The sequence below is a fragment of the Acomys russatus genome, chromosome X, assembly GCF_903995435.1.
Source record: "Acomys russatus chromosome X, mAcoRus1.1, whole genome shotgun sequence".
In the NCBI taxonomy this organism is placed as follows: Eukaryota; Metazoa; Chordata; class Mammalia; order Rodentia; family Muridae; genus Acomys; species Acomys russatus.
This window is the reverse complement of record NC_067169.1, coordinates 51,076,552-51,099,997: the sequence shown is the minus strand read 5'-3', so window position 1 is coordinate 51,099,997 and position 23,446 is coordinate 51,076,552. Positions and strand designations below refer to the sequence as shown.

Below are 23,446 nucleotides of genomic sequence, written 5' to 3'. Positions count from 1 at the left end.
TGATCCTGTACCACTTAAACTATTTATTAATGCTTATCTGAGATAGAGTCTGTCTGTGTTGTTCAAACTGGTTCCAAAAAGATCTTCACCAACCCTACATCTGACAAAGGTCTAATATCCAAAATATATAAAGAACTCAAGAAATTAAACACCACCAAACCAAATAACCCAATTGAGAAATGGGGCTTGGAACTAAACAGAGAATTCTCAACAGAGGAATATCAAATGGCTGAGAAACACTTAAAGAAATGCTCAACCTCCTTAGTCATCAGGGAAATGCAAATCAAAACAACTCTGAGATTCCATCTTACACCCATCAGAATGGCTAAGATCAAAAATTCAAGTGACACCACATGCTGGTGAGGATGTGGAGAGAGAGGAACACTCCTTCATTGCTGGTGGGAATGCAGACTAGTACAACCACTTTGGAAATCTATCTCGTGCTATCTCAGAAAAATGGGAATAGGGCTTCCTCAAGACCCAGCTATTCCACTCATTGGAATATACCCAGAAGATGCTCCAGCACACAAAAATTTGCTCAATCATGTTCATAGCAGCCTTATTCATAATAGCCAGAACATGGAAACAGCCTAAGTGTCCATCAGTAGAAGAATGGATAAAGAAACTGTGGTACATATACACTATGGAATACTACTCAGCTATTAAAAACAAGGAATTCCCGAAATTTGTGGATAAATGGATTGAGCTAGAAATGATCATAATGAGTGAGTTAACCCAGAAGCAGAAAGAATCAAATGGTATATACTCACTTATATCTGCATACTAGCCCAAGGGGCATGTCCCACAAAAGCCTTCACTTACCAGGAAACTGGGACAGAGGGGAAGGCATCCTATTGGGACTCTAAATGAGAGACGCATGGGAGAACAGCAAAATAAAAGGATCCAGAGGGTCCTAGAAATCTACAAGTAGAACAATATGATAGGCAGATTTGGGCCCAGGGGTCCCGCTCAAACTAAGGCACCAGCCAAGGACAATACAGGAGGTTAACTTTAAACCCCTTCCCAGATCTAGCCAATGGTCAGAATATTCTCCACAGTTGAGTGGAGAGTGTGATATGACTTTCTCACGTACTCTGGTGCCTCACATTTGACCATGTCCCCTGGAGGGGGAGACCTGGTGGCACTCAGAGGAAGGACAGCAGGTTGGCAAGAAGAGACTTGATACCCTATGAGCATATACAGGGGGAGGTAATCCCCCTCAGGAACAGTCATAGGGGAGGGGAATAATTTGAAAATGGGGCGGGGGAGAGGGAAGAATGGGAGGATACAAGGGATGGGATAAACATTGAGATGTAACAAGAATAAATTAATAAAAAAATTTAAAAAAAAACTGGTTCCAAACTCTTGGACTTTAATGATAGTTTTCAAAACAGCTGCCACTACAGGCATGCACCACCAATGCCTGGCTCTTGGTTACGTGTTTTTTTTTTTTTTTTTTTTTACAATGGATGCATGCTATTTTTATAATCATAAAAACCCGATGAACAGGGAATACAGATGTAGCTGAGTGGTAGAGTGTTTGTCTGGCATGTGCAAGACTGGTTTAATCCTCCACATTGCCAAAAAATAATCCAATGGGTAGTTTTAAATAGCTTTAACTTTTATAAAAATTTCATTGTACTTTTAAGATTTTTGTATGACTATATAATGTATGTTGAGCATAATTCTGCCTACCATACCCTCCTACTCTCGTTTCTCTTCCTTCTCCCCACTCCTGGGGAGTCTTCTTTGCCCTTCTAGACATTTATTTTTACTTTCATGTATGTATACATGATTTTATGCACCGATATAAAATTTAGGAACTACAAACAACAGAAAACAAATATACATTCGTCTTCTGAGACAAACAACTTAAACTTTAACTTCTTATATTCAGTTCAATTTAGTATATATATAATAAGAAGTTTAGTAGCTATACCAACTACAGAGCCTAGGATAATGTCTTACTAGATATTCTAAAATAGTTGTTATTTGAAAAAATGCTCATTAACCAAATGTTAATGGTGATGTCCTGTTTGAGATCATTTACTGTGGGACTAGTTCTATCAAATAAAATATAGCTTTCAAGGCTATTTTGGAGTTAGAGCAAGCTAAGATATTTTGGCTGGCTTAATGTCTTATTTGATATAAAGCCACTTTCTAGAGTGTTCTGCTGTGGGCCCTTAAGCTGTTGGCAGCCATGAACAGCAGGTAACCTTGGGGATTCTACAACTGAAATCAACAATCCTCTTCAAGTTCACACACGGTAAGCTTTTACAAGCTTAAATTTCATCTTGTGAATAAGCCTCTGAAACTCTATCTGTTATCAAAATGATTTTAGTCTTTCTCATTTGACAGTAGCCCAGTGATGGATCACTGAAAAGCAATAAATATAGTAGTAATACTAGAATTAGGATGATTTTTAAATTCTAGCTAACAATTGTACAGACAAAACATCTGTTTTTTGATGACATAGCTTTTCATGTCCAGCTGTATCAATTTAATGGTAGCTATACCTTATTATATTGTTATTTTAAAACAAAAACAAAGGATACATTGCAAACTTAATTTATTTATCATTTTTACTCATTTATAGTAGTAGAAAAGAAAACAAAAATTTCTAAGACACACACACCTATTTCATCTCTATGTCTCTATTGTACACACACACACACACACACACACACACACACACACACACACAGCGAGAGAGAGAGGGGGGGGGATGGATAGACAAAGCCAACCAGATATAGTGTGGAGCTGGCATGGAAAATAGTGATGAAGTAGGTCAGAGTCTGAAGCTTAGAATTTCTCCTTATGGTTCCTATGGGCTCCTATTGAACAGCACCAATGAAAAGAAAGAGCATTTTTCTGAAATACAGCACCACTGCTGAGTTATAATGTTATAACTTACTATAATTTACCAGAGTAATGTTATAATGTTATAACATACTATAAATTACTAGAGTAATGGCAATGTTTGAAAGAACACAGTAACAGCATTTAGTAATTTACAAAGATTTCTTTCTTTCTTTTTTTAATCCATTGGAACTTTAGATCAATACAGCAATTGCATGATTTAAGCCAGGTTCATTGTCCTTGTTTTCCAGACTAGAAAATGAAAGCTCAGTGGGATGTGACTTCTCTAGGATCATATGGCAGACAATATAGTGGGGATATCAGGATTGGGATCCATGGATTGTAACTTGGTCAAGTATCCTTTCTATTACACTACATTGCACTTTCCCCCCTTATGAAGATAGGAATACCAGGGATAGATGGTTGTGGAATGGTATTAAGATTGTTTACATTCATTCCCGAGGTTGCTCCTATAGGAAAGAACAGATTTTTAAGTAGTATCTGTAAACTATGAGAACTCTTTGATATACATTATCTGATTTTAGGACTGCATGAGCTCCTGAATGCATTCTATAGTCCATGTAGCTCCCCGTAAGAGATGACCACCCAGAGCAATTATGAATTAATGAAAATGGGCTTCATCAGAAAATCTTGACACAGATTTCTATATGTATTGGGCCTCAGCAGACACCATGAAATGATCGTGTTTTTCTTATAGAATAACAATGACCCAAAAGCCTCAGAGAATTAACATAAATGAACTCAGAAATTATTCAAGAATTTTTGGCAGTTCAAGAAACACAGGTTTAATGCAGATGTGTAGCTATATAGAACATATAAGGAAATTAATTCATGGCCCCGAAAGCTGGCTCAACACCTGCTGCTCACGCAGATGACCTGGGTTCAATTCCAGCTTATATATGACATCTAATAACCACCTGTAATGCCATTTCAGGGAACCTGACACCACTTTTGGTCTCCATGGGCACTGCACATACATGGTACACAGACAGACATACATGCAGGAAAAGCATCTATACACATTAAAAAAAAATGAAACTCATTTTTAAAAGTTGTTACAACATTGCAAGATTTATATTGGAGAGAAAATAACCTTGAGTTTGTGCCTATAATTTAGAAATCAACGCCTTCACTTACAGAATACTCAGAATTAAGAAATAGATGAATATAACCATTCTTAAGTTACAGGTTAGAAATATTTGATACATCCTGGAGATACCTACTGTCTTTTTTTAAAAGTTAACCTTTATTATGTGGATTAATTAATTTTATGCATATGTTTGTGTGCCTGAGTGTATGTAGTGGACTGCATGCATGGAAGAGCCTTCAGAGGCCAGAAGAAGGTGTAAGATCACCTGAAATAGGAATTATGTGAGGTGTGAGCTGCCCAATGTGGCTGCTGGGGCCTGAACCTAGGTCCTCTTGTAACAGCGGCAAGTTCTCTTAACTGTCAAGTCAGCTCTCTAGCACCAATTATCTATCTATCTATCTATCTATCTATCTATCTATCTATCTATCTATCTATCTATCTATCTATCTATGTGTGTGCAAGCACACATGTGTGAAGGGAAGCCAACAAATATCAGGAGTCAGTTCTCGCCTTCTACACCATGTAGAATGTTGAACTCAGGCCATCAGGCTTGGCAGCAAGACCCTTTAACCTTTGAGCCATCTTCATAGTCCTGCTTTTCTTTTGAAAGCAAGACGTAATTCAAGAGACCAATGGAACAGGAAAGTCAGCGGCTTAGTTATGGTTTCTATTACTGTAAGAAAACATCACGACCAGAAGCAAGTTGGGGAGGAAAGGGTTTATTTTTTTTTTCTTACAACTCTCAGGTCACACTCCATCACCTAGGGAAGTCAGGGTGGGAATTCAGTGCAGGAACCTCGACACAGGAACTGGAGCAGAGGCCATTAAAGAATACTGCTTATTGGTTTGCTCTTCATGGCGTGTTCATCTTGCTTTCTTATACAACCCAGGACCACCAGCCCGGGAGTGGTACTGCTTACAGTGAACTAGGCCCTTGCACATCAGTCATTAGTCAATAAGACCCCACAGACTTGCCTCCAGGTCTAGCTTATGGAAGTATTTTTTCAGCTAAAATTCCCTCTTTTGGGGAGAAATGTCAACCTCATATTATATGAAACTCTAGAAACCCGTGTTGTATTTCACCTTTACTTGTTGCCTATAAATCTATCAGGACCTTTACCAAAGCTTCTCTGCAAACTCCTCTGAGGCCTCATTCATGTTTTCACTCCTTTCAACTGTATATAGAAGACTTATTAAAGAACAGTAAAATAGCTTAGGTATTGAAGTTCAAACTGAGGATATCTGTAGATTACAAAACTAGTACGAATTTAGAACTGATGTTTCCTGCTTTTTTAGTCTCTCTGCCTCTCTCCCTCCCTACTCCCCACCCCCCGACCCCGTCTCTCTCTATATATAAGCATGTTCCTGCAATGATGCAAGTGGAGGTCATAGGATAACATGGACTCTCTTCTGCCATCTGGATCCTAGGAGTTGAACTCAAATTGCCAGGCTTGCAGTGAGCACCTTTACCAGCTGTTCCTTATTCCTGTTTTTGAGCTTTGAAAAAATGTTTTCTTTTTGAAATATTTTTTTAACTATATAAGGCAAATCACTTTTTCTTTGACACCTGTAAGGAAAATTTGAAATCATCTAAATTTGTATTGTAAAATATCAAATAACTATAGATTTAAAACTAATTAGCAATAGACTTCTTTGTTTGTTTGTTTGTTTGTTTGTTTGTTTGAGACAGGCTTTCTCTGTGTAGCCTTGGCCATCCTGCAACTCACTTTGTAGACCAGACTGGCCTGGAACTCAGAGAGATTTACCTGCCTCTGCCTCCTAAGTGCTGGGATTAAAGGTGTGTGCCACCATAATCAGCTTAGATGTACTTCTTTACTGGGAAGTTCTATATTTATATAAACCAGAACTCACTCACTGTCTTGAGATAGTGATGTTGAAATATATGTTTGATTGTGTAAACAGGCATCTCAAATTTAACAGGTCTAGCAAAAGTCTTTTATGTTTTGGTATTTTAAATTAAGAATGCTAATATATATTCAGTAGTTCATAGTCATTAGTTTCAGGGTGACAATTTCAAGTATGTGAATATAGTCATCACTGATACCCTCCCTCTTCTACCATATCTTCCTTTTCTCACTAGTTTAATTTCTAAATTCATAACTCTTTCCCCACACATTTCTATACTTCTCCTCCCTTTTCTTCTCCATCTCAGAAATAGCAGCTCTAGTCATTTAGTTCTTTGTATGCCAAACTCTCGAGGTCATTCTTGGCTCTTTATTGTCGTCTTCAAAATCCTATCAGTCATTCTTTCAAAATCCTTTTTAGAATCATACCACTTCTTGCTTCCACTCAATTCCAAGCCTGGACATTGGCCCCTTTGAGTCTCCCTGTTCCTGCTTTTTCTAAATGCTTTTCATCGGAGAAGTCAGAAGGACTCTGGTAAAACATAAGTCAGATCCTGTCATTCCTCTATTCAAACTTGTCCAATAGTTCCCCATACCATGCAGGAGAAGAAAGCAGGGCTTCGGCTCGCAAGGCTGTAGTGTGAATTTTACTGTCTTTTTTCTTTCTCTTACTCTGATCCCAGTCACATTGATCTTCCTCAAATACATCATATGCATTCTCTGCTTCATAGGGTCTTCTTTAAACCTTTGTTTGCTTTCTTCCCCTCAGAAGTCCACTTGGCTCACCTTCATTTCACCCAGATCTGTTCTCAATTGCTTCCTTATCACAGAGACCTCCCTCGATCACTATAGAGCATACTCCATTGTCCTCTCCCCCCCATTTCTTTGCTATATTTTTATTCGCAGCACTTATCACTACAAACTTTGTTTTCTGTTTATCTCTGTACTAGAAGTAAAGACCCCTGGGGAACAAGAAATATTCATTGAGGTCTGTCATGTACCAACTCTTTGTCTAGGCAGTAAGAATACAAACCTTAACCAAACAAACACAGATATTCTTACAGTGCTTCTATCCTAGTGTGATATAAATTGGCTCTATTTACTCAGTAAATATTTTTAAAATGTATTGGATAAACACAGTACATACTCAGCAGAATAACAAGAATGGTTTTCAAAAAGGAGATTTGAATTGGCTTGCCACCTTTTAACTCATTGAGACACTCGTCACATCTAAAGAGATGGTTCTATAGCCTCCTAGGCAACAGGATAAATATCTTAGACAATTCCATGATCCCTTGGTACCCCTTATCCTTAACTCTAAGGCAGTACTAACGCCATCTCTTCAATTGCTTCCACTTTCTGGAACTGCTTCTATCTTTGGCCCTTACTCACATTGACAAATGTCAGCTTAAAAATCTCATTTTCATCTTTATAAAATCATATTGCTTTGTAACCCCCTACAGACACATATCATCAGCAGATGTAGCCAGACACACTGTCTTTGAATCCAGATGGCTTTTCAACAGCCCAGAGCTATGTATCCTATAAACCTCTGTGCCAAAGGGGTAGCATTCTGTCAACTGACAGAGTAACATTGAAATACAGTGACTCAAAGACCCTGCCCACGAGCTAAGTCAACATTTGTCATCCTACTGAATGTACTACTAGTTAACTCAAAGCTATTACACCCATAATGGGAATGGTTTTCATGGGTGAATCACTGCTTAGCTGAAGGGACAGTAAACACTATCATGTTACATTACAACACAACAGTGAGGCAAAGATTATAGTGTTATAATAAGGGAAGTGGATCCTTGTCCTCAAAGAACTTACAGAGTAATGCTACATGCTTTGGTTTAGGTTTGAACATAGTAGCAGATACCAAAATTGTTATAATTATCATTGAAATTAATACATCACATAAATGACAGCATGGCAAAACACTATCAGTTCCAAAAAATAGGATCAAATTGTCTTGGTGGACATAGCTGGTATGGATATGTCCCCAGGAGAGAGGAGGTCCTTGAGGGACACAAATGCCACCATGGCCTCCAAACATACTACAAAAGAACTGAAGCTATCTGAAGTTAGCGGATGTTAGTTCTATGCTAAAGGATTGATTAACAGGTTAGGCTGTAAAAAAGAGTTGTGATCTTCGGATAATACATGAGCTCTAATACGTATTTTATTAACTCAGAGTGATAAAGGATCTCTTGAGTAGACTTACCATCTGGTCCCTCACCACTTTTGCTTCTTTTATTGCGGCGAACACGCCTACTTTCCTCTTCAGAATATGCCTTTTCATCAGGAAAGAAGAAATTCAGGAGGGCCATCTGTAAAATTCATAAGTAGATGTGTCAAAGATTGGCCCCAGTTATCTATATCAAACATGAGAAACCTACCTACGGCCTTTCAATATAACCTTAAACTCAATATATCTAAAGTCTGAGCCCACCTTTCCTTTCACTTTTCATATGACTTTGATCATGGGATCATTACTATTCTATTCATGTAGGTATGAAATTTTGGTTAATCTCTGGAGCCTCTCTATTCTGTTCTAAATACGTTACATTTGTCTACAATCTTCTGGAGTTTGCCACAAATTTCTAATTTTCCTCCCACATTACTGATGGCTATCCAGAACTAGCCTCGGATTTTCTATTACCCCTTGGACTTCATTATCATATGCATCTGATTTTGTCATATTCTTATTTGTGCTCTGCATTTAATTTGTTTCTAAAGTGAGGAACATCCAATCTTGGAGTGCTAGTATGTCAACTCTCATGGGGGTTAAGTCATGATGAAGTACACAACAATTCTCTGCCCCTCCCAAATTTCACCAGATCATGTGGTCTAAAAGGCTCATTTTATTGAAATTCGAAGAGGTTGTTTTACTCTTCTGTTTGGCAGCTTTTAAGGAAAACCTAAACTTGTTCTCACTCAACTACTATGTTTTTATACAATAATGTATCTGATGAAATAAGTCTTGTATTGAAAAATACTCATTTTGATGTTTGGTCCTCTGCTGCTTTATAATCATTGCTTATAGTAATATAATGTTTTTCATGTGAATGGGACTACTTTAATGACAATCTTAATTTAAGTATACACTTGAGGTGAGACGATGTGCATAAGGTAAACAATGGACAGTGCTTTAGACTTGGGTTTTTCTAAACCTAACTCTCCCACTTACCAGCTGTGTAACCTTGGACAATTTTCTCAAGCTTTAATTTCCTCATCTGAATAGCACTTTACTCAGAAAGCAGTTGTAGGATTATCATACTATCTAGCTTATACAATACATACCCAATAAATATTAGATATTGCTATTTTAAATACATTCATTATTTTGAAACTTAAAATGAATGCATTTTCATTCTATTGTCAGCTGAAAAAATAGTAATTTCAGAGTCTTCATTATGGTGCATTTATTAGTTGAAAAAATGGGCTGTTCCCATGAAAATCTTAACAGTCTATACAAACTTTCTTTAAATCCCTATGATTTGATTCTTTCTCATCAAAGATCCCTATGATTCTTTATATCAAACAAGTATATCCAGTATCCTTAAGGCACAGTCATCTAGGGGGATAGATTCATTTACTAAATATAAAACAATAAAGGAATATATGTAACCTGTAGATTATTAGTCATATTGCATTTCAAAACATTTAGGTTGATCAACATGAAGAGGCCATTCTCTAGGAAGCTCTTAGACCCTCCTAACACAATATGAGCTATTGTCATTGCTCTTCGTTGCCTACCAGAACTAGATGGTAAGATCCTATTGCTGAAGACAGCACATACTTAAGTTAGAAGACACAGAGAAACCAAGTTGGAACTGAACTAGAAGCACCTTCCCTGCTGGCTAGCATTCATACTATTAGAAGATGCTATGCAGGCTGCTTGGGGAGAAAATTCATCAATGATCTGAGTCAGCTGTGGACCCTGCATGCAGCAAAACTGATCATTCAGACAAGATGTGTCCACTGGTGCAACAGTTGAGGGCAACCAATTGCTTTCTGATTGGATTTGAACCCTACCCTACAGGAGGAAATACCTGCCTGGTACTGGAAACTTAGTCAAAAGCCCATGGTTGGGGAAGTCAAGGCCCTAAGGGAAAGCTTACTATTTTGATGTTTTGTTAAATGAACATGCCTTTCTATCTACAGACTAGTGATGCTCTCGGCCTTCAGAGAAGTTTTGCTCTAGTGGGTAGCAGTTAGTGCAGAGACTCATAACTGGTTAAAATGTTGAGAACAAGTGACTGGTTGAGTCATCATCTCTAAATGAGACAGACTCTGTATTACTCTCTCCAAGGCCCAGGCAATATCTTGGCAGAGAGGCCAAAAAGCACGTAAGACCTAGCATATGGGGGAGAGTGCTGTGAAATGCTGTCTTCTGTATATAACCACTATATTTATGAACATATAGTTGCTGTGGTTACATGCACAAGATTGGACCCTTCAATATTCCATCATATTTGGTGAGGGGCTCATGAAATCCCCCCTCCCCGAGGAACTACTGGCAGTTAATGGCTGCTGAAAATGGGAGAGTCTTTCTCTTCAGTAAGATAGCCAGCCTCTGGTAAGTTATCATGGTCCAGTAAATCAACCCTAGTTAAACTTAATGTATCACAAAATACACATGAATGTACAAGGGAGACCAGCTAGGAAGAAGAATGAAGCCATCAGGTGTGTGTGTGTGTGTGTGTGTGTGTGTGTGTGTGTGTCTGTGTGTGTGTCTGTGTGTGTAACAGAAGATAATGTGATCACACTACATTTTATGTATATAAATAATTGTCAAAAATAAAAAAGCAAACACACATCCCTATTTTTATGTAAAAAATTGGAGCTTAGGGGCTAGCTCAGTTGGTAAAGTGTTTGTCATGAAAACAAGGACCTAAATTCAATCCCCAGACCCTATATAAAATAGCCAAGTGTGGTGGTACACACTTGTATCACAGCACTGGGGAGCTTCCATATGTACACATTCATACATGTATATGCACTTTTACACATGCATGTACCCATAGGAACACAGATAGACACACAGACACAGATACAGACAGAGATACACAGATACAGACACAGACACACAGACACAGACACACACACAGACACACACACACACACACACAGACACACACACACACAGAGTTCAATTGATTAGTAGTTTGAACTCACTTGACTGGAATATAAAATATATTTTCCCATAGAATAGATATGAATCTGGTTAGGCCCACAGAAATGTCACTCAAACCACCATATAAATAAGTTAATACAACACTAATAACATGAAATCAAACTGGCATTTAAAAATAAAATCTCAATCATGCCAGGAGTGGTGGCCCATATTTGTAATCCCAGCACTCTGGAGTGTGGGGCAGAAGATCCTAAACCCAAGGTCAGGCCATGCTACTTAATAAAACTGTATCTGGAAAACAAACAAACCAATACTGAAATCAAGCCCCCAAACCAGAAAGGCTGCCAATAATCTTGGGATAGAACAAGTTTTTGTTTTTTTTTAATGTTATTTTTCAAAATAGTTTTGAATACTAGAACTTGGGATATTTTGAATAGAATTTACTTTTACTTCAAGGCTTGCAGATTAAGTGAAGGCCTATTTGTTCGTACACTAAACAACCCCAGTCTACTACAATCCTGAAAGGCTTTTGTTATTATAATTACATTACAGATGAATATATGCTTTGTTAAAAAGGAGCTTAAGATCATCTGAACAGCCGTCTTCTGGCCTGCAAGCAGGTGTACGTGCAGCCAGAGCACTGTATACGTAATAATAAATAAATAAATCTTAAAAGATAAAAAAAAAAAAAAAAAAAAAAAAGATCATCTGAACAGCAAAATAGGAAGCACCTAATACAGGTTCCTAATAAATGAGGCTTCTTAGAGGAGACGTTAGCAGCACGAACCCTGAGTGATGTTAAGGGTTTAGTGATACATGGGGAATGGAAAAGGAATTCCTGATGAAAGGAGCAGAGTGTTTAAAGTCTCAGAGGGAAAAGCAAATACCATGTCTAAAACTACAAGGAACTTAAAATAAGTGGTAGGAGGTGGAGAGGAATAAACAACGAGTATCAACTATTATAGAATTAGATCATGTTATTCTGAATCAACAGCAGGGGTCAGGTGAAGGATTTTTTTTCCTTCCTGATATTTTTTTTGCCTTGTGAAAACTGCAGCCATATTTTTACCTATAGTGAAAATGTTATTTTAAAGCAGGAGATTTGACAAAGTACACATTCTTATCATTTCTTCCTAGATCAGGATATAGAAGAAGGCTTCTGTGACTAGACAAGTCTCCCTTACGTGCATTCCAGTCGTTCTCTAGTATCTTTTGCCCCAAGTTGACTTCAGTTCTGATTTCTATCATCACAGTTTGGTTTCTCCCATCCTAGACTAAAGTCTCACATAGGAGTGAGTATAATTTTTCATTCAATATGCCTGGGACATTAATTCCTGTTGTTACATGTATAAGCATCCCATTACCTTTTAATAATTAGTAATATTTTATTGTAAGACACTGTCCTTTAAATTTTTAAAGTTTTGACACCTACACACATGTATATAATGTATTTTCATTATATTTACCCCATTTCCTTCTTTTATCATCTTCCCATTCCCTCTGAAACTTCTTGCCAACATGTCCCCTTCCTAGTGTTATGTTTTTCTTTTTCTTATTTCTTCTAAGTCTTTTGAGTTTCATCAGGGTTGCCTGCATGTGCATGGGCGTGGTGTTACTACTGAAGTCTGGGCTTCTTACCAGTAGCTAAAGAAAAATGACTCTTTCTCCTCTAGTAGCCATTAACGGCCAATAGCTCCCAAGGGCGTCTTATGCCCCTCCTTCATCCACGCAGGAAAGTTAATGGGTTCAGTGTTCTATAGATCCTATGTAGGTAACTGCAGATGCTATGATTTCATGAGTGGTATATCCATGTCCTGTCCAGAAATGTGTTTCCCAGGACTCTGTCTCTTCTGTTCTTTCAACCCCTCTTTCCAAGATGTTCCCTGAGCTTGCAGCAGAGGGGCTATAACTGTTTCTTAAGTGCATCCTCCTAGTGATGTACATCTGGGTTATTTTCAGTTGTTGCGATAACAAATAAAGCTGACTTAAACATTTATGTGTAAGTTGTGTACAGATATGTCTTCATTTTTCTTGTAAAGACATCTGAAATGGAACCTCTTGGTTGTATGGTAAGTACCAAACTGTTTCTAGAGTGATTGCAGCATCTTATGTGTACACCAACAATGCATGTGAGTCCCAGTATTTTCCGTCTTCACCACTACTTGGCAATGTTCGTAATTTTTATTTTATTCAGTCTAGTAGACATAAAATAGTGTTTCACTGTGGCTGTTTTTTTGAGTTCTTATATTTCTTTTTTTTAATGTCACCATGTTGTCAACTACTAGATTTCAAGTCACCCACCTACAACATATTCTCTAGATCTTTCAAATTTGTAGCTACAGGTTTGAATCTAATTAAAACACCAATTAAGCTCTTGTAAAAATAAGAAACAGGCAGTGAATGTAGTTTTGAATGGTGCTTTCAGGAAGATGCACCTTGACTAGATAAGAGACCATTTGCTTACTGCTTGAATTGTGGCTGCAATATGAGTCTGTATGTACCCAAATTCTAGAAGGGTATGCTATTAAAATATAATGACATTCCTGGGATAAAAGGATTCCAAATGTAAATGGAGAACCTCCCTGCTACTGCCAACTACACCCCCAGACATGGCTTCATGTGCTTTGGGTTTCCTCTTAAGCACAACTTCTGTGTGAGGTCTGCTATGGAATGTTGTGCGTTCTTTTATCCTGATGGAGGCAGAAAGAGAAGTTGTTCACATATTAACTGTTCCAAAGTGTCTGATGATAGCTTACAAGAATTCAAGCTTCCAGAACAGGAGCGCTAGGGGAGAAACAAACTCACACAGACAACATTCCATGGGTATGGGAGTTTCTCAAAGTCCCCCAAGACAGATATTGTTTATAGTATAGGATATTCCTAAGTCAAGTGTTCATTAGAAAGGGACTTCTTGAATCTGAAAATTCTTTGAATAGGCTATATTTTATCAGGAACTAGAAGAAAACAACACAAAACACTTTTTAATCAAAATGATTCCCTATTCACAGTGCCCTATTTGAATCTCAGTTAAAAGCAGGAGGGAAAAGTATATTCTATATAGCATAATGGTAAAGACAAAAAAACAAAACAAAAAACTGTCAGTAGCTTCTCATACAAGAGTTTGAATTCTAGCTTTAGTGTTGCATTCATTAACATGGTCTCTAGAGGCACATTGCAGAATATGAACAAAATAGCCTTCGCTTTCAGAATATTGCTTTCCTATTGCACAAGGAGAGAGCACCAGGAATGTTGGCCACAGTCAAGCATTTTGCGCAAGGGGAAAAATCTAATTCTTTACACTTTATTATGTGATTACATTCTTGTTTCTTATGGTAAAATTACATGGTAAACAGCACCTGCAGATTACAGGGATCACAGCTAGAAACAATTTGTTAACAGTGAGACACAAGGGATACATACATTATTGTCAGTGACTCTCTGGGTATTACTATTATGAGCAATTTTTTCTAATCTCAAACCCCACAAACTTATTGGATACTTTTCACATGGCATAGAATGGATTTAATTTAATTCACTTTGTATTTCATCACTAACATACTGAATTGTACTAGATGATTCACAGGAAATGACTCATAAGCCTTTTGGGGGGAAGTCATTCATCTCATCCATTTTTGTATAAGTAGTGCCTAGCCCTGGTCCTAGCACACAGTAGGCCCCTGATAAATATCTCTCTGCTAAGAGAATAACTGAACTATCTTAGTTAATTTATGCTACTATAACAAAGCACTTGAACCTGAGGAATTTATAAAGCACAGAACTTCATAGTCCTTGAAGCTGAAAACAAAACAAAACAAACAACAACAACAGCAAATTAAGGTTCAGACAACTGGTGAGGGCTTCACTCTATTTCCAAGATAGTGCCTTATCAATATATCCTCCAGAAGGAAGAAATGCTGTGTGCTGGAAGGTGGAAAGCAGAAGGGAAGGAGAAGAGACTGTTTCATGAAGACTCTTTTATAAGGCCTTAATTCTAGTCATAAGGCAGGGGACTCACATGGTCTAATTAAATCTTAGAATTCCCTCACATCTGATGATGCAATTTTATTAGCAATACTTTAAGTTTTAGGGAGTCCACATTAAAACTGTAGTTCAACCCATTCCTTGAAGCCACAGTATGGTTTGATCTTAATTGAGCCTGTTTTGGAGACCAACTAAGAAGAAACAGGCTAGTTCTTATATGATTAATATGAATCAAATTGATGGGATCCTAAAAGTGAGAGACCTTGTAGGTGAATGCCTTCAAATCTTCATATACATCAGAATCATTACATATGAATATTAAAGTACAGAATCCCAGACCTCCACCATCCTAAATTTAGATTGAGCCGGCCAGAAGTGAAATCGAAGACCTTGACCCAAATTTGCTTTGTAGGGGATTGGGACACACACACAATCCCGGAGTCAAACTTAAAGAAATTGTATAACGTAGACGGAAAAAGCTAAGTTCTCTTTCTTTGTAAAACAAGGTTCCTGAGCAGCTAGTGTTTTTCTACCTTTTCTTCTGTCAATCTTAATTGGGTTATAATAAGTCAATACTTCATCTCTTCCCACAGGAGACATGCACATACCAGGCTTCTAAAATTAGCACATCATTTACTTAAAAATTTTCTCTTTCAATATTCTGGGGTTAATTTATTTAATTTATCTTTCTTATTGCAGCCAATGTCATCTCAAGATCATTATCATCTATCAATAATAGGCTGAGACCTTCTGAAACATTAAAATGACTTATGCTCTGAGGACCTGAAGAGAAGACTCTAGCTAAGCATTTGCTGTTCTCACACAAGACTGAGTTCATTTACCAATTTCGCAGAGCTCACGAATGCCCATAACTTCACTCCTGGAGATCCACTGTCCTCTGTGAGACTACACACACACACACACACACACACACACACACACACACACACACACACACACACACACACACACACATCTTTAAAAATAAAATAAGTTATGCTCTGAAATGTCAGGCTTTTTGTAGTGCTAGGGATTGGACAGGGCTTTGCACATGCCAGGCAACCATTCTAATAGTGAACTATATCTTAAATACTTAACAAAATCATCAAGTGTTTGCATCACAGCAAGATGGGAGCATTCACGTAGAAATCAGTGGAAGCAGCACTGCCCAATGAGCTTGGTAAATACATCATAGATATAAAATGAATCAAAAGATGGCACTGAACACATTTTAAATCTTATTAAGAACCCTTAAAACAAAACAAACAAACAAAAAAGAATGCTTAACACGCTTTGATTATAAACAGTAAGTCTAGAGAGGGTCAATCAGAGTGTTGTCTTTTGAACAAACATTGAGTATTTAGCACATGGAAGGTGCTGAACTAGACAGTGTTTTAAACATACATAGACAAAATGCAAGTAACATAATTTATTTGTAGTGCAACTATAACACTCCATTGAAGGAGATAAAACGGTTTCTAATTCAGTGGTAAGAAGATAGGTAGAGTATGTGCTGATTTGCTGAACAGAGAACAGCACAGTGTGCCAGTTTCTGGGAGTAAGCAAACTAGAACATTCAACATTGATCAAAGCATCATCCCACAGAAAGTACCACCAGCAGAGTTGGGGTGGCAGTGGCAGCAATAGCCTATACGCCAAATGAAATTGGCTCCTTGGATGTCTCTGATGTGGATGCTAGGTTTTACTATCTGTGCTATAGATAAATTGGAAGACATATGAAATTAAATCTAAACATGAAAGCTAAACACAATAAACAGTTTGCATCACGTATAGTACTAAAAGCCACCTCTGAATACTGCTTCCTGGGCAGTCTGACTGAAAAAAAATCAATGTCAAACAATGCAAGTTACTGCAAAATTGAAAAATTTTAAAAAGAACAGTATCTCTGCTTTGGTAGATTATCCTAGTGGTATCAGTGTCAAATTGCATAAGCAAGCAGCTCAATGTTTAGCTTTTTCTTACCCAGTTTTGGCTTGTACAAGTTACCTAACCTTTATCAAATAACGTTTTATATATCTTAATATAATTTTTATTCTCCTTATAGACAGTAAGCACCTCAAAGAGTTCGGAATGCGTTTAGACTTGTCCTTAGGACAAGTATAAAATCTGTTTAAGATGCATATCAAGGGGAAAGGTGAGCTATTATAAATATATGACAACTAAGGAAAAAGGGAGAAAGGCACCTCTCCTTCAGCAGCTTTCCATGTCCTCTATTCATTTCTATTTCTGATATGCAGAACAGAGGTGGAAAAAAAGGCAAGCTTCTTGAATTGATTTGTATCAATGGACAATACAAGCGTGTCCAGCTTTTATATGACTTTGAAATTTATAACCACCACAGATGCCACATTTACCTCATTGATCTGTTTTATTGTTAGAGTCAGAATCATGCTTAATGTGAAATGGCAAGAGAGGACCACCACTACTGGGATTTTCGAACTCAGCTTGGCCTATCAGCATTAAAACTATGTTCATTGGTGACATATGTGGAGATGCAATGACAGAAGGATACCCAAGCATCTTTGGTATGGCGAGCTTTATAGCATAACCACAAGCAGGCAGAACATAAGACATATTGTAAAGGATGCACTAAAGCATAGCTTCAAATAACACAGCATAGCTGTGGGCTGCTGGGAAAAATAGCAGCAGAGACTAGCTAGGAATACAACAATATGGAATTTGGAAACTTTTTGGAGAAAGGCTTTCAGCTGACCACAAGTTGAACACAGAAATACAGGCAGTGACACGCTGTACAAATAGCAGCTGTAGGCACAAATCAAAAAGCAGTTTGTATATATGTTATATGGACAGGACTTTTGGTTGAAAATTTAGAAGTGACATATTTAATTATGAGGAAGAATAACGATATGCACTGGATGTCACTCCCTTCCCTTAGGAGCTATCTTCTAATTTAACCTGTAATTCCCCATACTTCTAAAGATCAAAGCACTTTGTTATGTTAAAGGACAAAGAAACACCTCCATTTGTAATATTTGGAAATCACTAACAATTATCATTTGTGAGTAGGAACAGATTAGAAATCAGCTGTATTCTGGATTAAGAAAATAAGTTCAAATGCATCCTATTATTTATGAACTAAAGGCTGAACATTGTATAACTGTGTTATAGTTTACCTTCATAAAGCTGGACTAACTTATGCCAGAGCACCAAGGTGACCAACATGAGATTGCTTGTGTAATCTATTTATTTTAAACCAGGTTTTGCCTTCCTGTTCAAAATTTCTTTGTCAACAGCATTCTACAAAATCTATTTTGTTCTTCATGGAGACCCACAGCATGTAAATTAAAATATATTTTACAATGATATAAAAAATTAAATCTGAAAGAAAGATAAAAGTGAGGTAGCCAGTGACTAGAAAGTGGTAATCATGAGAACTTGCCAGTGAAGACTAGGTAAGAGCAAAATTAAGAAACAGACTATTGATTCTGAGATGAAAAAAAAAATGTTTCAAATATCCTAGAAAACGTAAGCAGTGAAGAGGATTTTAAGGAGATACATTCTTTTTAAGTTAATGCTGAAATAAGTTGTAAACTAGTTTTAATCCAAAACTAGCTCTCTAAAATGAGAACATAGAAAACAAATCACACACACACACAAATGACTAGGGTAGGAGGATTGTGATGAGAGGGAGGGAGAGGGAAAACAGAATGAGAGTGAGAAGCAAAAGGAGAGAGGAGAGGAGAGGAGAGGAGAGGAGAAGAGAGGAGAGGAGAGGAGAGAGGGTGTAGGGGAAAGGAATGGAGGGAGGGAGGGAGGGAGAGAGGGAGGGAGGGAGGGAGGGAAAGAAATCTCAGAGACCAGTTGATAAGGTTAGGCACAGAGAAAGGTTAGGCAGGATAAGATAGAAGAGTCTAAGACACATGTATCTTAAGGACAGGCAGGTTAATCACTGGTGACATGATCAGGAGAGATTCAGCCCATAATAACTGCCTGAAACAAGCCTAAGGATCAAACTCAGAATTTTAAATACGGTAAAACTAGAACCACCAGGGGCATTAAAGGATTGGCAAGAAAATTGCAAGGCTAGAAAGAAAGACTATTTCACTGTGAGATTAGACAAATCCAAAGTTGCAATTCAGTTCTCAGTTAACTTGGCATTTTCGTTCCTCTTCTGTCCAAGTGGGGCCAGGCCTCCTGGTGAGGTAAATACCAAATAACTGGTTATGTGACATAATGGCAGGCCAATATTGTTCCAGTAGCTGTATAACAGACAAAAAGAAAAAAAATCCAATATGGCTGTTGATTAGAATCCAGTTCTAGAGTGTGTCTATGGAAAAATCTATTTTCTCAGAGGAAAATTCCTTTTCAATTGTGACCCTAACACAGAATAAAGAAAGCCTCTTGCTGAATATTGTCTCAAAAGTTTTTTCCATAGTATTTCAACAGAGCTACCCATTCAAAAAAAAAATTAGGGTAAAATATAAGCAAACGAAGTGCACCAAATAACATTTTCATTACAGTTAATTTTACGTATATCCTATGTTTAGCTGCTAGTTTTAGGGAGAAAGCCATCTTTCCATGGAGCAATGGAGAATTAATTGGCTTTCATCACTGTCTACTAATCTCTCTCATAGAATGTTTACTTTACCTTAACAAATCCTCTATTTTTCACTAATGGGTAAACAGTGTACATTTGTACAGCTCATACCTAATTACAAATATTTCCAAAAGAATCAACAGCAAACTAATAAACTTTAAATTTTAACAGGGTTATAGATAAGGTAGCTGACTAACCAAACCATGTTAGCACCACTGCCTCCCAAGACTCCATTAAAATGATATACAAATAAAAAAGATATAAACAGAGTAACAGGATACCAGGACAAAAGATATTTCAACATGTTTCTGAAAGACAGAAAGTGGATAGAATGCTGAGCAATAAAGAGGGACTAATAAGAGAAAGTATCAGAGGGAGCTTAGAGCTTGGGAAGACATGGATCTGGCCAAATTGATAATAGAGTAGTCTAAAGATTGGAAAGGACAAAAGAAAAGAAAAGGTGAACTGCTAGGAATGTAGTGCCTCATGGAGTTCTTAGGCCTTGAGTTTGAGTCATCGTACCATAAAACAGAGTGTGTTTGTGAGAATGAAATGTGAGAAACTCACAGAAAATCTGTGTACAGAATAATCACTTCTTCCCTCCATGTATAGAAGCTCTAGTGTTCCCCCTCCAAATCAGAGAGCTTTTTCTAAAGAGATTAAATGATCTGGGAAAGAATTGTGACAGACAGTATGAGCAACACTGCTCCACAGCAAAGGCTTCTACATATGGATATAGGTCCATACATAGAGGTCCCCAAGCATAATGACTATGCAGAAGGCTGTGGCTTATTGTCTTGCAGGCTTCACATGTAGAGTATGGTTGGCAGTTCCTTCATCATCTAAACATTTTTGTTTTGTTTTGTTTTCCAAGACAGGGTTTCTCTGTGTAGCATTGGCTGTCCTGGAACTCAATTTGTAGACCAGGATGGCTTCAAACTCACAGTGATTTACCTGCCTCTGCCTCCCGAGTGCTGGGATTACAGGCGTGCACGCTTGGCTTCTAGACACATTTTAACATTTCATGAATTCAAAAGATAAAGTCCCGAAGAGCTTTCAGAAGGGAAAAACATCAACCGTTAAATGGACAAGATTTTGAATAAATTGATCATCTTACCAGAAAATACTAATTTTTAAGAGAAAACAATGTGGAAATACCTTCAAAGATCTGAAGGAAAATTATTCTGAAAATGTATTCTGTGTCCTTATAAATAGAGAACAAAAGAAAGACATTTTTATTTTACTCAACCTTCCCATTTTATACTCTATCCCTAAAAGTTACTTAGGGATATATTCCAGGAAAAATGCAAGAGTAAACAAACATTGACATGTATATTAGATTCTGGAAGCAGTGGACCTCAAACCAGAGACTAATGAAAAAGTAAGTCTAAGATTGATAGCTGCACAGTAGGCCTGAGGAGCACAATGTCCAAATTGAAGCAATGACAGCTCTGAAAAGGAAGCTGTACCTGTCATCATTTCCTAATGATGTGACAAAATACCCTGATCAAAAATGACTTGGAGAGGAAAGGGTTTGTCTTATCCTACACTTGCAGATCACAGTCAACCACTCAGGGAAGTCAGGGCAGGAATATAAAGCAGGCACCTGAAGCCAGAACTGCCCCTTATTCCACATAGCGTTGCTTCACTAGGAAACTAGAGCCAGGGAATTACAGCAGGAACCATGGAGGCTGCTGCTTGCTGGCTTGCTCTCAGGCCCATGCTTAGTGAGCTTTGTTATACAGGCCAGGACCACCTGCCTAGGAATAGTGCCACTCAAAGGGAGCTGGGCCCTCCTGCATCAAGTAATCCTCAGGGCAAGCCTTAGACATGCCCACAGGTTAATTTGATCTAGGAAATTCCTTAATTAAGCCTCTAATCTTAGATGACATGGGGCTATGTCAACTTGACAATTAGAGATAACCAGGAGAGCACCCACGAAAAGCAGGAAGAGGGGCTCATTATTACATTCGTCATGAAGAAGTTAGCGAAACTTATGAGTGTCATAGACAATATAATATAAAGGTGAATCAGAAAATAGAAAAGGTCATACAAGTATAATTGCTATTTTAAAAATTGACAGGAGAGAAATTTTTAATTGAAAACTATTTAAAAATTTTCCAACTAGTTTAGTAGCTAACACTATTATGAACAATGTTTACTGATTTTCAAGTTAAAGTGCCAACTAAAATATTAAAGCATAGGATACTTAATTATAGAGATAGTTACAGATGTGGAACAAAACATAAATGTTATCCCCCTTGGCAGTGTATAAAATATAAGTACAAGCAAAGGTTTTGATAGGTTAGAGAAAAAAGAGGACCATGTAACTTAATGGCCTCTTAGAGAGTTAAGAGATACTGTCCATAGATTAAGGAACAAGAAAAGTCTTTGTATGTACCTCGGAGAAATAAATGAATTTAAGAACATAATAACTACATTGATACACCATTGGGGATCAATGACATAAAGCCTCATGTGTCATATCAAGAGGTTACTAATGTCTAAAATAGAAAAATCAAGAAATAGCAGAGTACATGGGAGCAACTGCCAGATCAACTAAAGAGAAACAGTTTATGGAGTGAAAGGCAATACTGTCAGAGGATTAAGATTGGAACAGTGAATTGCATACTTTATACTTTCAAAACCACATGCATGCATTACTTCATAATATATAAAAGTAATCATATGGCTATTTCAAAATCAACCAGGAACCTTGAAACAGAAATCTAAATTCAAACCAGCCTCTGAGAAATTTCACCTGAAAAGAGTGTTGGCAGGAAGCCATCTATGCATATCCCCCTTTGTCATCTGACTAGCTTCTTTCCCTCATCCACTGCCTTAGAGCCCATGCCCTTTCTCTTAAACCATTGAAACTTAACACCAATTATGGATACAGTTATAACCAGCTTTACTTTCAGCCACAGAGGTTATTTTATGATATTTTACACATATAAAATCTGGAACTATTTTAATGTAAAACTTGGTAAATTTTAGTATATGTGTGTACACCTATTAAAACTATCATCACAATTCAAATAATGATGATGTCCAACACCCCCAAAAGTTTCTTGATGCTCTTTAAATATTTGTTTTGCATATAGTATGTATGTGTGTGTCTATCTATTTGTGTCTACCTGTCTACCTAGCCAGCTTCCTTGAGGTATTCCCTGCCACTGCCTTCCAAGTGGTGTTGGGATTATAGGTAGGCTGCTATGCATTTATGTGGGTGCTGAGGATCTAAACAAGCAGCAAGATCTTTATCCACTGAGCCATTTCCCCAGTCCCCTCATGTGATTTGTAATCCCTGCCACTCAGTCAGGTCTCTCATACCCTCTGCATTCCCAAGTCACTACTGATTTCTTTTTGTCACTATAGGTTTTGTGTTCTAGAACTGTATATAAATAGGACCATATAATGTACCCTTCTCTTTTGTCTGGCTTCTCTTATGTGGCATAATTGTTTTGAGATTTATCTATGTGATAAACAAGTATCAGTCGTTGATTCCTTTCTATTGATGTGGCAGGGGACAAGGGAGGAAATGGAGGCTGTCTGCCTTGTTTATTAGAGACAAGTTCTCTCACAAGTTCACATTTCTAATTAGATTAGCTGGCTAGCAAGCACTCAAGAGTCCTATCTCCATCCTCTCAAGAGTGGAAATTAGAAATCAGAGTGCACTGATACAGACACACATACATAATTTTTGAGAATTTCATACACTCATATAAAGTTTTGATCAAATTCACTTCTATCCAATTCCTCTGCTGTCTCCCATACCACATTTTCCTCTCAACTTCATGCCCTTCACTTTTTAAAATCTCACTGAGTTCATTTAATGTTGCCTGTATGTACATGTGTACAGAACCATCTACAGGAGCATGGAGAACTTCTCAAGGAACATATCATTG

At 37.5% G+C, this 23,446-nt stretch overlaps 1 protein-coding gene across 4 annotated transcripts in view; it reads right to left on the bottom strand.

Annotated features, from left to right (window-relative positions):
• Eda (ectodysplasin A) overlaps nucleotides 1-23,446 on the bottom strand; it is a 388,917-nt gene that overhangs the window by 90,751 nt on the left and 274,720 nt on the right. For all 4 annotated transcript variants that reach the window (XM_051142162.1, XM_051142163.1, XM_051142160.1 and 1 more), the window contains exon 2: nucleotides 8,063-8,168. In XM_051142162.1, the coding sequence (XP_050998119.1) occupies nucleotides 8,063-8,168 (106 nt within the window). The remainder of the gene's footprint in view (nucleotides 1-8,062; nucleotides 8,169-23,446) is intronic.